Below are 14,201 nucleotides of genomic sequence, written 5' to 3' on the forward strand. Positions count from 1 at the left end.
CTTTTTAGGCATAGATGCAGTTGGATGGCGGTCTATGTACTTTGTCGTAATGCCCAATTAAATCTCACTATACTTATCATGTCATGTATGTGCATTGTTATGCCCTCTCTATTTGTCAATTGCCCGACTGTAATTTGTTCACCCAACATGCTTTTATCTTATGGGAGAGACACCTCTAGTGAACTGTGGACCCCGGTCCATTCTTTAATACCGAAATACAAATCTGTTCGCAATACTTGTTTTACTCGTTTTCTCTGCAAACAATCATCTTCCACACAATACGGTTAATCCTTTGTTACAGCAAGCCGGTGAGATTGACAACCTCACTCGTTTCGTTGGGGCAAAGTACTTTGGTTGTGTTGTGCAGGTTCCACGTTGGCGCCGGAATCTCTGGTGTTGCGCCACACTACATCCCGCCGCCATCAACCTTCAACGTGCTTCTTGACTCCTACTGGTTCGATTAAACCTTGGTTTCTTACTGAGGGAAACTTGCCGCTGTGCGCATCACACCTTCCTCTTGGGGTTCCCAACGGACGTGTCAACTACACGCATCATCAACACCTTCTGCTCCTCGTTGGGATCGACATTCTTACTTATCGAAGATACTACGATACACCCCCTATACTTGTGGGTCATCAATGTGCCGGACTGCAATACCTTGGCGCGCACGAACCACATTGCACCAGCAGGGATTTCTGGAGCGGACGCCGATAAACAGGCGTGGCTAGCTAAATATGCCACCGGAACGAGTCATGAGAGCTCGGTCCCTGCAGCTCATACCATGGAACAAATCAGTACAATCTTGAGAGATCAGTTCGGCATCCTGCCGAAGAGGAAAACAATCGGCTATTCCAAGCCGTACCCCGACGAGTATGATTTGATCCCTCTGCCACTCAAATATTGGCTCCCTGAATTCTCAAAATTCAATGGAGCAGAAGGGTCTAGCTCAATAGAGCACGTGAGCCGATATTTGGCACAGCTGGGCATGATTTCAGCATCAGACCCATTACGTGTAAGGTTTTTTGCACAATCTCTCACAGGATCAGCTTTTGGGTGGTACACCTCGTTGCCACCGAACTCAGTCCGGACGTGGAAGCAACTGGAAGAGCAGTTTCATGTCCAATATCACTCAGAAGCTACCGAGGCTGGCATTGCCGATCTAACGCAGGTACGGCAGAAGCAGGGAGAAACGGTGTCGGAATACATTCAACGTTTCAGGACTGCCAGGAACCGATGTTATTCGGTTCGTTTAACTGAAAAAGAAGCAGTCGATCTGGCAGCATTGGGCCTCGCAACGCCGATCAAGGATCTGGCTTTCCAAGTAGAGTACAGTTCACTGTCGCACATGGTCCAGAAACTAACATCGTATGAGCAGCGGCACCCCGAATTGTACCAGGACAAGTTCAAGCGTCCGGTAGGTCTGGTCGAGACAGAAGAAGCTGAAGATTCTGCAGAAGACCTGGAAGTGGCCGTGGCTGAATGGGCTCGGGGGGTAACTCCCGTGTCCTGCAAATGGGTGAAACAACAAGGGCCCGCAAAAGGGTTTGACTTCGATGTGAGCAAAGCTGAGCAGATATTTTATTTGTTGCTTAAGGAAAAACAACTGAAGTTACCCGAAGGCCATAAAATCCCTACGACGCAAGAAATGAACGGGAGACCATACTGCAAGTGGCATCAATCGTTCACCCATACCACCAATGACTGCAAAGAGTTTCGTCGGCAGATCCAAACGGCGATAGAACAAGGCCGATTGATCTTTGGGCAGTTTGCCATGAAAGTGGACACACATCCGTTTCCTGGCGTCAACATGGTGGAACTCAATCATTCCGCGAGGCGTCGGCTAGATTTCTCGTTCGATGTTAACTTGGCAGGGCATGTACACCACCATGGCAAGGATAAAGAGGAAAGCAGTCACTCCCGCGGCAAGGAAAAGGAGGAGGCCAACCCACGCAAGCGGCCCCGATATGATGACAGGCGGTACCTCACCGAGGACAAGTGAGAAGCGTGCGATATCAACGACCACTCTCCACGCATCTCCTTAACAAATATGAGCGTCAGTATGACCGACGTCGCCGGTACGACAGAGATGACGAAAGATATCATCGGTCTGACGTAGACAATGGAAGATATCGTCGGTATGATAGAGACGACGAAGGATTCGAGCACCGCGCTAAGGGGAGGTCAAGGGAGCAGGAAGACATGGATACACACTGGGACTGTCCTTTCTTTAAACACTGCTAGGATTCAGGATTGAGCCGATTGCCTACAATCGACAACTGCCCGGAGTGTAGACAGCGGAAGAAGGATGGAGGGGAAGTTTCAGTTTTCAAGCGTCTAGGGCCTCTCCCATCTCAGAACAGACGAGCTGAGTCATCTCAAGAGGAAGACTTTGAGGAGTCAGAACATGAAGAAGAAGATAGGTACCACCGGCCAAGGTGGTGTCCTGATGGACTCAGCCACTCCCAAAAGCGTAGGGTTCAGCGGCTACGTAGCTTGGAGCAAGCCGAGGCGCAATACCTGCACACGTTGAGGAAAGCGCGGCCCGGTCTGGCCGTGAAAATTCAACAAACTTTGGACGAGGAGAGTCGTCCACAGAATAAAGAATGGCGCCCCAAGCAAGTAAAAGCCGATGCAAGTACATCGGCTGGCACAAACATGGTGTTCATACTTCCATCAGAGTTTCGTGCCCCAGGAACCGAAGAAGTGCCGATAGCACAATTTGACTGCGGTCCACAGCCAGTCATCTTTGAAAAGCCACGAGAGAAGGGCTACAAACATATGAAGGCCCTGTACCTAAAAGGTTATATCAATGGGCAGCCTATCGGCAAGATGTTGGTTGACACGGGAGCGGCAGTCAATATAATGCCATATTCCATGCTACGACGTTTGGGACGCTCTAGCGCAGATCTGATCAAGACCAACGTCACACTAAACGACTTCAACGGCCAAGCATCAGGGACGCAAGGCGTTCTGAACGTGGATCTAACCATAGGCCGAAAAACCATCCCAACAACGTTCTTCATCGTCGACAAGCAAAAGCACCTACGCTGTCCCGCTAGGGAGGGATTGGATTCACGCCAACTGCTGCATTCCATCTACAATGCACCAATGCCTGATACAATGGGATGGAGATGACGTGGAAGTCGTGCATGCAGATGACTCGATCGAGGTCTCGATAGCCGGCATGAACATTTGGGACTCGAAAGACCAAGAGCCGCTCTCTGGAGTTAGTTTGGACGGCTGTGAGCGCATCGAGGTTACAAAAAACAGGGTGAGGCTGGTCTTATCCACCGGCCTGATAGAGTAGCAAGAGCAACATCCATCCACATACGTGGCAAGGCCGATCCCTGCGATCGGCCCCAAAAAATAAAAAGCAAGGATCTCACCTCAAGCATGTCACGTAGTCGTAGTAGGAAGACTCCCTCTCGTAGGGGAGCAAAAATGATTTTTAAACCTTCATTGTGCAATACAATCAACAATGAGGCCGATTCTAGCAATCGGCCAAAATTATCCTCGCCATACGTTCTGCCTGTGTTCAGCATCGATCTAACAGGCGACGGAAAGCTAGGGTATGGGTTTACATCGGCTGATGAGCTAGAAGAGATTGACATTGGTCCTGGGGATAAGCCACGACCAACATTTATCAGCAAAAAGTTAGATCCGTGTCTGAGGGGCCTGATGATAGCTTTGTTGAAAGAATACCCAGATTGTTTTGCCTGGGATTATACAGAGATGCCCGGGTTAGACAGGAGCATCATTGAGCATCGACTCCCTCGTAAGAAAGGATTTCGGCCGTTCCAGCAGCGAGCACGACAGATGAAGGCCGAAATTCTAGAAGAAGTCAAGAAAGAGATCGAGAAGATGTTGAGCGCCGGGTTCATCAGGACATGCAGGTATGCTGAGTGGATATCTAGTATCGTACCTGTAGAGAAAAAGGATGGCCGATGGCGCGTCGCCATAGATTTTCGAGATCTCAACAGAGCCACTCCAAAGGATGAGTACCCTATGCCGGTAGCCGAGACATTGATCAATGCAGCTGCTGGTCATAAGGTTTTAAGCTTCATGGATGGCAATGCCTGTTACAACCAAATTTTTATGGCTCCAGAAGATATACACAAGACTACATTCAGAGTACCAGGCTCGGTGGGCTTGTTTGAGTATGTAGTCATGACATTTGGACTAAAAAATGCCGGTGCAATGTACCAACGAGCCATGAATTACATCTTTCATGATCTGATCGGCAAGTTGGTGGAGATTTACATTGATGACGTGGTGGTCAAGTCTGTCTCAGTAGAAGGACACTTGGAAGATTTGCGACACATCCTGGACCGAACTAGAAAGTTCGGACTAAGAATGAATCCAAAGAAGTGTGCTTTTGGGGTGACGGCCGGTCAATTCCTGGGTTTCTTGGTTCATGAACGTGGAATTGAGATCAGCCTGAAAAGTCAAGAGGCAGTACGAACGATGAAGCCACCTACCACGAAAAAGGAACTCCAGTGTCTCATCGGCAAGATCAACTTCGTCAGAAGGTTCATCTCCAATCTGTCAGGGCGAATCGAGCCGTTCATGGGATTAGTAAAAATTAAACCTGATGAGGAGTTTCACCGGGGCGAGCAACAACGAGCGTTTGACGAGATTAAAGAATATCTAACGAAGCCACCCGTGTTGGTTCCGCCCCGACAAGACAGAGCCGGTCTATATTTACTCGTCGATGGCCGACACTTCCATCGCCTCCGTGGTAGTGCAAGTCTATGATGGTCTGGAAAGAGTCGCTTTCTACCTCAGCAGAAGGATGTTGGATGCATAGACTAGGTACCCTGACCGAGAAGTTGTGCCTCTGCTTATTTTTTACCTGCACCAAGCTTCGTCACATCTTTCTGACAGCAGAAATCGTCATCATCTGCAAATCAGACGTCATCAAACACATGCTGCCGGTTCCTGTGTTGAAAGGCCGACTCGGTTAGTGGATGTTTGCATTATCGAAATTTGATCTCCGGTATCAACCTGCGAAAGCAGTCAAAGGACAGGCGTTGGCCGATCTTATTGCTGAACGAATCAACACTGACATAGCAGACACCGTACGTACGTGCATGGGCCATGTTTTTCGATGGATCGGTTTGTGATGATGGTTGCGGCATCGGCGTTCTACTCGTGTCGCCCCGGGGGGCAACCTACTCCTTCTCCATCAGGCTATCTACCCCTTGCACCAACAATGTCGCTGAGTATGAAGCAATACGTAAGGGGATGGAATTGCTTATTGAAGCCGGGGCAGAAGCAGTGGAGCTTTTTGGAGACTCAAAGTTGGTGATTTCCCAGCTCACGGACGAATATAAATGTGAGAGCGAGTCACTCTTCCCATTATGGATGCAATGCCGTGAGCTGATGCACAATTTAGGTACATAAACTTCAACTGGGTCCCAAGGTCGCAGAATATAGAGGCAAACGATCTCGCACAGATGGCGTCAGGCTACAAGGACGTAGCAGATGGAGCCGATGTCCAGGTACAGTTCATGGAACCGGATGACTGGAGAGCCGATATCTTCAATTACTTGAAAGATTCGGCTCGGGGGGCACCTAAACAGATAATGTACAAGGCCATGAAGTATGTCCTTATTGGAGATGACATGTTCTACATGACTTTGGAAGGATTACTTCTCAGATGTTTGGGGCCAGCTGAGTCAAATCGGCTCTTACACGAGGTACACGAAGGCGCCTGTGGAACTTATCAATCGGCTCATAAGATGAAATGGTTGATCAGGCGATCGGGGTTTTATTGGCCCACCATGCTTGAGGACTGTTTTAATTACTATAAAGGGTGTCAAGCATGTCAGAAGTTTGGGAAAATTCAGATGGCACCTGCATCAGCAATGAACCCTATCATCAAGCCTTGGCCATTTCGAGGTTGGGGTATGGATATAATCGGCAAAATCAATCCTCCATCGAGAAAAGGCCATGTGTGGATTTTGGCCATCACAGATTATTTTACTAAATGGGTGGAGGCCGTTCCTATGAAGTCAGTAGCATCGGCCGATGTTATCAATTTTGTGAAAGAGCATGTCATTCACAGATTTGGGATTCCCCAGACTATCACGACCGATGGAGGTTCGGTTTTCGTTTCTCGCGAGTTTAGAGAGTTCGGCGAGGACATGGGAATTAAGTTGATCCGATCGTCCCCATACTATGCTCAAGCAAATGGGCAAGCTGAAGCGTCCAACCAGAGCCTTATTAAGCTGATCAAGAGGAAAGTTGACGAGCACCCTAGACGTTGGCACGAGGTATTGTCAGAAGCTCTGTGGGCTTATCGCATGTCATGTCATGGAGCGATAAAAACCTCGCCATACCATCTGGTCTATGGACAAGAAGCCGTGTTGCCCTGGGAAATCACGGCTGGGTCGAGACGTGTTACGTTTCAGAATGACTTAACAACGGAAGAATACGCAGCTCTGATGAGTGATAGCGTCGAGGATATGACGGAACTTAGACTTTGGTCGCTTGAGAAAATTAAAGAAAACAAGGCCAAGGTAGCTCGTGCATATAATAAGAAGGTGAAGCCAAAGAAGTTCCACGTTGGTGATCTAGTATGGGAAGCTGTATTGCCATTGGGGACTAAGGACAAGGTGTATGGTAAATGGTCTCCAAATTGGCACGGGCCGTACAGGGTCGACCAAGTTTTAAAGGGTAATGCATACATGCTCGAGGAGCTGAGCGGTGTGAAGTTCCCAGTGGCTGTCAATGGTCAGCATCTCAAGAAATATTTCCCGAGTATGTGGGATGATGGACAGTAAAATATGGGGGCCGATACATGAAATCGGCATCTCAAGAAATATTTCCCGAGTATGTGGGATGATGGACAGTAAAATATGGGGGCCGATACATGAAATCGGCCAGTAATTTTTTTTTTAAATATACGAAGTACAGCCGATGCACTGACATCGACTTTAGAACTAAAAAGCCGATGCGTAGCCATCGACTATAGAGGAACAACTGTCACAAGCAAGTATCAGGTCACCGTTTGAATTTTGGGGCTGGCCTTGCTGGCGTTTTTGGTACAGACCGATGTGTTGCCATCGGCTCTTTGAGCATTGATTTATTTTGATAATCGGAAGAATCAAGCATGGAATCCTTCTTCATTGATTAAAAGGGGATTTTTTACAGAGAAGAGCCGATTGCTCAGGAAAGGAAGAACAAAAGAAGAGCAGATTGCTACTACTAGTCCTATGCTAGTAGTCCCTAATCTAAGGGCCGTCGCTGCCCTCGTCGTCGCCGTCGTAGCCGCCGTCGGCGCTGCTGCTAGCGAGCTCCTCGTCGCTGCTGCCGTAGCCCTCGGCAGGGGCTTCTTCCTCCTCGTCGTCGTCGTCATCACCCGACCCGGCGCGGAAGCGCTTTGCCGGCGGGTACTCGTCGGAGGAGGTGTCGTCCTCCTCTTCCTCCTCTTCGTCGGAGGAGGTGAAGTCACCCCAGGAGAAGAGGTCATCCTCACTCTCCGCCTCCAGTTCCCCGTCGATGAGGAACCGGAGGTCGTCCTCCCCGTCGGTCAGGGGAAAATCATCATCTAACCCGACGGCGGTCAGGGGTGGGCCATCTGGGACGAAGTCGAAGTCCCAGTCCCTCTCATCCCAATGCTCGGGAGCGCGCCTATTGTATGCCTCCATCTGGTTGTACTCCAGCATCGGCTCGCTCGAGGAAGAGGACTGGAAGGAGAGAGCCGATGAAGCAGAGGAGGAGGAGGAGTCCATGGAGCAGAGGAGGGCTTTCCGATGGCTAGTACTGAGCAGGGGGATGAAGAAGCGAGTTGCTCGACGCGGTTAAATAAAAGGGGATATAGTGGAGATTTAATGCTGTGGCGGTTTCCGAGGACATGGTGCTAAAACCGTCAAATCATGCAGAGAGTTGAGAAGGCAAGGCATCATGATGAAAGGATACTGTGACGGTTCTGCTCTGCCACGACGTGACCCTACGAAGAAAAAACAGAGTGGTTTTGAAATTATCATTGCCAAAACCAGGGGGGCATGTGTTATCACCAGAATTTAGCCAGGGCAGGAGATGGGCCGTGATCGAAGAAGGGCTTAGAGGACATGCATATGATGGGTCTCTGAATCGGCCTTGTGCGAGAATTTGGGCTAGATTGCCCGTGTATATGTATATTATGGTAGATTTAGAATTAAGAGATAAAGTTTAGTCGTACACAGCTAGGTTTATTCCTAAGATAGAAAGTCCACGGACTATAAATATGTACCTAGGGTTATTGAGAAAGGAGGACGATCACGTTCACGACAAACCAATCTAGGCGCATCGCCACCCCTTGTTTCGAGGGTTTCTCCCGGGTAAGCAACATGCTGCCTAGATCGCATCTTGCGATCTAGGCAGTATCAGTTTATTCGTTATTGGTGTTGCTCGTGCTGAAACCTTTTTGATGGCGAGCAACACCCTTATTTTGGATGTTTTGGGGCTGGCGTCGATACTTTCATGACATGCTTGTTTAGCTACGCTCCCCCTCAATGTCTAGCTGCCCTTACACCTATCCTAGGTGTAAGGGCAGCATCTTGCTTGTTCTTTATTTAGTAGATCTGATCCGTTATAGTTGTTCCTTGTACTTCAAGGATTAGTTTGATATCCGCATGGTTAGGCCTTGCAAACGGGTTGAATGATCCGGTAGTGCGTAAGGTATGGTTTACTAAGTCCTAGAGGGATTGTTCCGGGGATCGACCTCGTGTTGGTTTTTAGGCCTCTTTAGGACTGGTTTTTCATCATCTTACGTATCTGCTAGGCTCAACTACGCGTAGGACGTTCCGGTTATGCGGTGAAAACCCTAGACTATCGTAGATTGGTTTAACTTGATATTGATAAAGCAAGATCCCCATGTCATTGTAAATCCAACGTGAACCATGGGGCAATCGGCTCTTTGAGCCGATCCACAGGGCAACCTAAGAGCCGATCGGGGCTCGTATTTAATGTTTACGTGTTTGCCATGCAGGAAACTAGTCGAAGCAATCCATCACCTTCCTGACCAGGTATAGGTCAGGTGGCACGCCCTTGCATCAGCAGCCGGGACGTGTGCCGGAGCATTGCGGGCCGTTGCCCGAGGGACCAGGATCCACCACCAGTCCTGGGAGCCTCCCGGCTCTCCGTGTTGCCCGTCGCTGCTCGCCGGTGGGTTTTGGTAGGCAACAGCTGCTCGCCACGTGTACGTATTTCATGTGCTGATTGCCTGCACCGCACCGCCGCTCGTCGAAATTAGTCTATATCGAAAAAATTCACTGGGAATTGACATAGACATGGTTGGAATTGGAGCAGACTGATAGGATGTTTGACGGTGCACAATTTTATCAAAGCAGCCAGAAATCGGCAACTGAAAGTACAGACGGCGACGTTGGAGGAGCGGTGACAAATCCGTTCAGTTTTAGGCATGTCGGTTTGTATTAACAGGGGTTGAGTGTGAATTTTTTCAAGCCCCTGAAAAAGTTCTTCAGGCCGAGCATCTATTTTGCGCCACTTTCGACCTGAACCCGTAAATCCACCGGAAAAGTACAGTTCCGGCATGATTTACGGGCTCTGTTAGAGATGCTCTAAGAGACTATGAAAATTTTGAATACAAATCCGAATTTGGGGCTATTTTCACACAGGTGATCATCAGACTGCGAGACACATTGAACAAAACACGAGAAAAGATGGTGATAGTACTATGGCTATTCACAATAGTTGTAGCGAGAACAACGCAATTACATGCGCACACTGAACTGGCCAGAACTCTGATCTGATCAACCCCCAAGAGGGTATATGGGTATTACTAAGTTAAAACAAATCTCTGGAGAAAGTAGATCACGCTAACTGAACGCTTGTACGCACGTTTGACGTGTCATCAAACAAGCACTTCCCAAAATATCCGGGCCGGCTCCCAGCGACAGCAACAACCTGCGAACAAGACAACTGGAGTGTGTTAGGACAAACCAGTTGGAGAAACGGATATAAGCACCGTAATATTTACTCCAGGATACAGGAGTATCACATTCAGACATCGCGTTGGAGGTTCAAACCGAACACATTCAGAAATTCTTCATTTATGGGTGGGCACATGGTTTGGTTTGTAGAGGATAGAGCAAAGAGAAGTCTTCCGTAATCTCGGAAGAAGTACGAATAGAAGAACTATCTTTCCTGACAACTGTGGTGCCGTGGTGCCCAATTGCTGAACTGTTATACGAACAACAACTTCAAACACAAGGCTACAATGTTGCAGATTATCTTTAACACATAATCCAAGACCCATTCAACAAATTTTTGGCTCATAGAAGACTACAAGTGTCGCAGGCTCAAAGCATTGCCGACCGGACTACTAAGCAAATGTGCAGCAGCATATAATGAAGAAAATTCTTGCCAGTTATTACACGTTTCATCTCTCCAAAATTACTGTTAGGAAAACAAAAAATAGTTCGGCTTCCATTAAAAAAACTTTTGGGGAATTTAGAGCAGGGAAGACCATGCTTGACCAAATGATTTCAAGCAAAGGTTGGGGGCTCAGTTACCTGTACAACTAGGGTTCAAATTCAGCTTTCTCGCTTTCTTTCACATTTTATACCACCTCTGTCCCAATAACTTGCTCAACTTTTTCTAGGTACGGATGTACTACACATTTAAAATATGTTACATGCAACTGTATCTAGAGAAACTTGAGCAACTTATTTGGGACGGGGGGAGTAAAATTTTAAAACTCAAACACCAAATAATAGGAGAGTGCAGAACAGCAGAAAGGAGCACAAAATGGCAGCAACCTAGCCAGGAGCGATGTAGCTCCAAGACATTATCAGGAAATTTGGTAGTAGGGACGTAGCATGAGACTGAAGCGTGTACTGCAAGCTGATGAAAGCATGCTTGAATTGTTTTCCAGACAAGGTAACCTAGCTGGTATGAAAGTGTATTACAATACACAGATGGATACATGCTGACACACTCTTGAGTTGCTTTTCCAAGTGAATTGTCATGGTATCGGTAAGCATATGTTAGATTATCAAGATAATAGCCAACTTATCTAGAAAGTGGTCCCAACTTATCTCTGAGTCACAACAAATTTCTCTGTTCAATAGAGAATTATAGATTAACCATTTTTACAATTGTAAAATATCATGCATATTCAGTTAGCCTTTTTGTGGAACACATGCATGGACTGTCGGAGGGGCTTACGCACGAGTCTCTCAGGATCTTTCTGAGGGGCTTATACTCCCTGAAGGCTCTGCATTCTTTATAATCCACGGGTGCTTCAATATATCGTCAAGAGAGATCCTCTTGCTTGAATCCTTCACTAGCAGCTGCATACAAAATTCACACTTTACATTTCACTACCTTTAAGAGTTATAAGTGCATAACCAAATCCACCAATATTTTCAGATGCTACCTTGCAAATGAGATCCTTGGCATCTGCAGATATGCAAGGAGTCGAAGGGAACAGCAAGTCCACTTTAACGATCCTGCTCAAAGTTCATGTTACAGGGAATGTACTAAAGGAAGATTGGACAAATCACAAACATTTTAGTCCTTACCTCATCAGGGTATCATTCTGTTCTGCAGCTTCAAAAGGTGGTGAGCCATATAAGAACTCATAGCACAGGATTCCTAATGTCCAGTTATCAACGGCATAATCGTGAGCCTTTTTCTCTACCATCTCTGGTGCCAGGTAATCGATTGTACCACATAGTGTGTGGCGTTTAGCATTTGATCTAACTGCCCATCCGAAATCAGCAATCTTAAGCCGGCCCTGTAAAATGGAAGTTAATTAAGGTTTTATAAAAAAAAGCTCAGCAACTTATGCGCAGAGACAGAGTTAAAGTATCCACAGCAATCAGCTTGCATATCGATGTGGACAGTGCAACCAAATTTGTTTTTTACTAGTTTCTTACACATATGGATGAAGACAGCGCAACTAATACAGTGTCTGTCAGAATTTGGTAATCTCTACTGAGAGAGAAGTAGCTCTTCAGTAATCTCGAGAAAGTTATACAGGACATGCATATACAAAGTAACCAGGTGTTCACAATCATATATAGTACACAAGTGCCGATAAGAATAATCATCTATGAGAACGAAGAGGCATGGGCAGAACTACTAACATGAAAATGTGTACTCTATGTGCATCACTGGACACTGTGTTCTAGTTTCCATTGGGAAGTCAAATTTTGCACAGCACTAATTTACGTGTAGTATATATGGTTCGTGGTCAATAGAGAGTCAAATGTTTAACATGAATATAGAGTAAGATACTGTTTATCTGCTATCGTCATCTCTTATAAAGCCAATTGAAATACACAAGCTATGAGTGCAATCTCTAAAATTTCTCTACCATTGGATTGATCGCCAATGGTCATAAGTTTCCAACACAGTGATAAATAGTGCTTCACTCAGAATGTATAGCTCCTAGAATCTTCAACAAGTATCTTGATGTTTTGATAGTTTATGCTTGCAGAAAGATCAAGGCACGTAGGGTATATTGTCTCCTTTATTTTATCTCACAAGTAATTTTCAAATATCGGTTTGTATATATAACTATATATTTAAAAAGGTAAATGAACACAAAATAATGTATACATATCTATAAAACATATATATTAGTCGAGCAGAGCACCAGGTGGCACTAAAATTACTGCAGCAATGCGAGGATCCAATTATTATTATATCCATCCATAGGAAGGCATAACTTGCAGCAATGATGTTGTCGGATTTCATGTTAACATAAATGAAAGGCAGAAAAAATGCACATAATAGTACATCAAGTTCACTTGCATATCTAAATATTGCGCCACATAAATGCTCAAATTATGAATTTTGTGCTGTAGCAGAGGTGCAGGAATTGCAATCAGAGGAACCAACCTCAATATCAAGGAGCAAATTTTCCGGCTTGATGTCCCTGTGAATTACCTGCTTTTTGTGACAGTATGCCAGAGCACCAGCAAGGCTTGCAACATACTAGAACCAAAGAAAACAAATTGGATCAACAGAAAATCAAGCGCAAAAAAGATAAGTAAGAAGATAAACAATATAGGTCCATCATGTATGACGACCTGATGTGCCAAGGAAGCACAAGCTCTTGACCTGAATTGCAGTACATCACAAACTGGGACAGGTAATGCTAAAGAAGACTGTTGTTTGGCGGATTCGTGTTTAGGAAGCCGAAAGATCTATTGTGACTCATGAGGTTGGTTTTGAGTTGTGTTTCTAAATATGATCAAGAGGCCTTGAGAAGATCTTCATCTTGTAGTGAGATACAGAGATCCATCAAACCCAAATGAAATGAATAGCTTATAGTACCAAAATTACAGTCGATCAGACAGTTTACTAATTTCAACATGGCATGACAAACCAACATGACCAAATACATAATCTTCTAGAACAACTACCAATACATATACTGAGGTACTAAGAGCTACTAGATGCTAGTACTCTTTCTACTGATCTTCCTCCTACATGACACGACTTCAATCGAAGTAATACTTACTTCATCAGTGAAATGTTAGAAAAGTCCCTTATATCAAATTGCAGGGTTTCTGTGGTGGTGTCAGAAGAACTCCACACGTTAATTGCAGGTTTAGATTTCAGATGCACAACAGACGGCACGCAGCTGGGGGTGGGAAGTAAAACACGGCAGGAAAGGGGGCTCACGGTGGCGGCAGTCCGCTCGGAGAAGTGGCCGACGCTGCGGAGGAGCTTGTAGAGCTCCCCGCGCGCGGCGTACTCGAGGACGAGGACGACTCGGTCGGCGTCGTGGAACCAGGCGAAGAGGCGGAGCACGTTGGGGTGGTCGAGGCCGCGCTGGATCTCGATCTCCCGCCGCAGGTGCGCGTGGAACCGGTACTTCTCCAGCTTCCTCTTGAAGATCACCTTGAGCGCCACCACGTAGCCGCTCTGGACCGCCGCGGACCGGCGCGTTAGATTGATCGGAGGAGGTGGGGATTTTGGGGGGAGATCGGAGGTTTGGGGGCTAGGGTTTGCGCGGACCGACCTGCTTCTCCCGGCCGAGGTAGACCTTGCCGAACTTGCCCTCGCCGATGAACTTGCCGACCTCGAAGTCGGAGAGGCTCCACTGCGGCCGCTCCATCGGAGAAGAGAGGAGGAGCGCGGCGGCGGTGGCGGTGCTGGTGGCGAGAGGCGTTGGGAGTTTGAAATGGTGGTGTGTGGAACAGCGGAAGCGAACTGGTTGTGGACTGGTCTGTTCGAAA

The 14,201-nt window shown here is 46.8% G+C and overlaps 1 protein-coding gene across 3 annotated transcripts; it reads right to left on the reverse strand.

Annotated features, from left to right (window-relative positions):
- Window positions 1-9,705: 9,705 nt before the first annotated feature.
- LOC124700587 (serine/threonine-protein kinase Aurora-3-like) lies at window positions 9,706-14,136 on the reverse strand. Of its 3 annotated transcripts, none has more exons than XM_047232682.1 (7): window positions 13,985-14,136; window positions 13,645-13,887; window positions 12,856-12,951; window positions 11,532-11,746; window positions 11,387-11,459; window positions 11,176-11,300; window positions 9,706-9,912 (listed from the first exon to the last, which is right to left on the reverse strand). In XM_047232682.1, the coding sequence occupies exons 1-6, from the start codon at window positions 14,078-14,080 to the stop codon at window positions 11,187-11,189; spliced, it is 837 nt and encodes a 278-aa protein (XP_047088638.1). In that variant the 5' UTR covers window positions 14,081-14,136; the 3' UTR covers window positions 9,706-9,912; window positions 11,176-11,186. The 3 variants fall into 3 exon arrangements, with proteins under 3 accessions (XP_047088638.1, XP_047088636.1, XP_047088637.1); XM_047232680.1 differs by having other exon boundaries at window positions 11,180-11,300; window positions 13,985-14,134; XM_047232681.1 differs by lacking the exon at window positions 9,706-9,912 and having other exon boundaries at window positions 11,047-11,300; window positions 13,985-14,134.
- Window positions 14,137-14,201: the final 65 nt, after the last annotated feature.

Source organism: Lolium rigidum, chromosome 3 (genome assembly GCF_022539505.1).
Source record: "Lolium rigidum isolate FL_2022 chromosome 3, APGP_CSIRO_Lrig_0.1, whole genome shotgun sequence".
Classification (NCBI taxonomy): Eukaryota; Viridiplantae; Streptophyta; class Magnoliopsida; order Poales; family Poaceae; genus Lolium; species Lolium rigidum.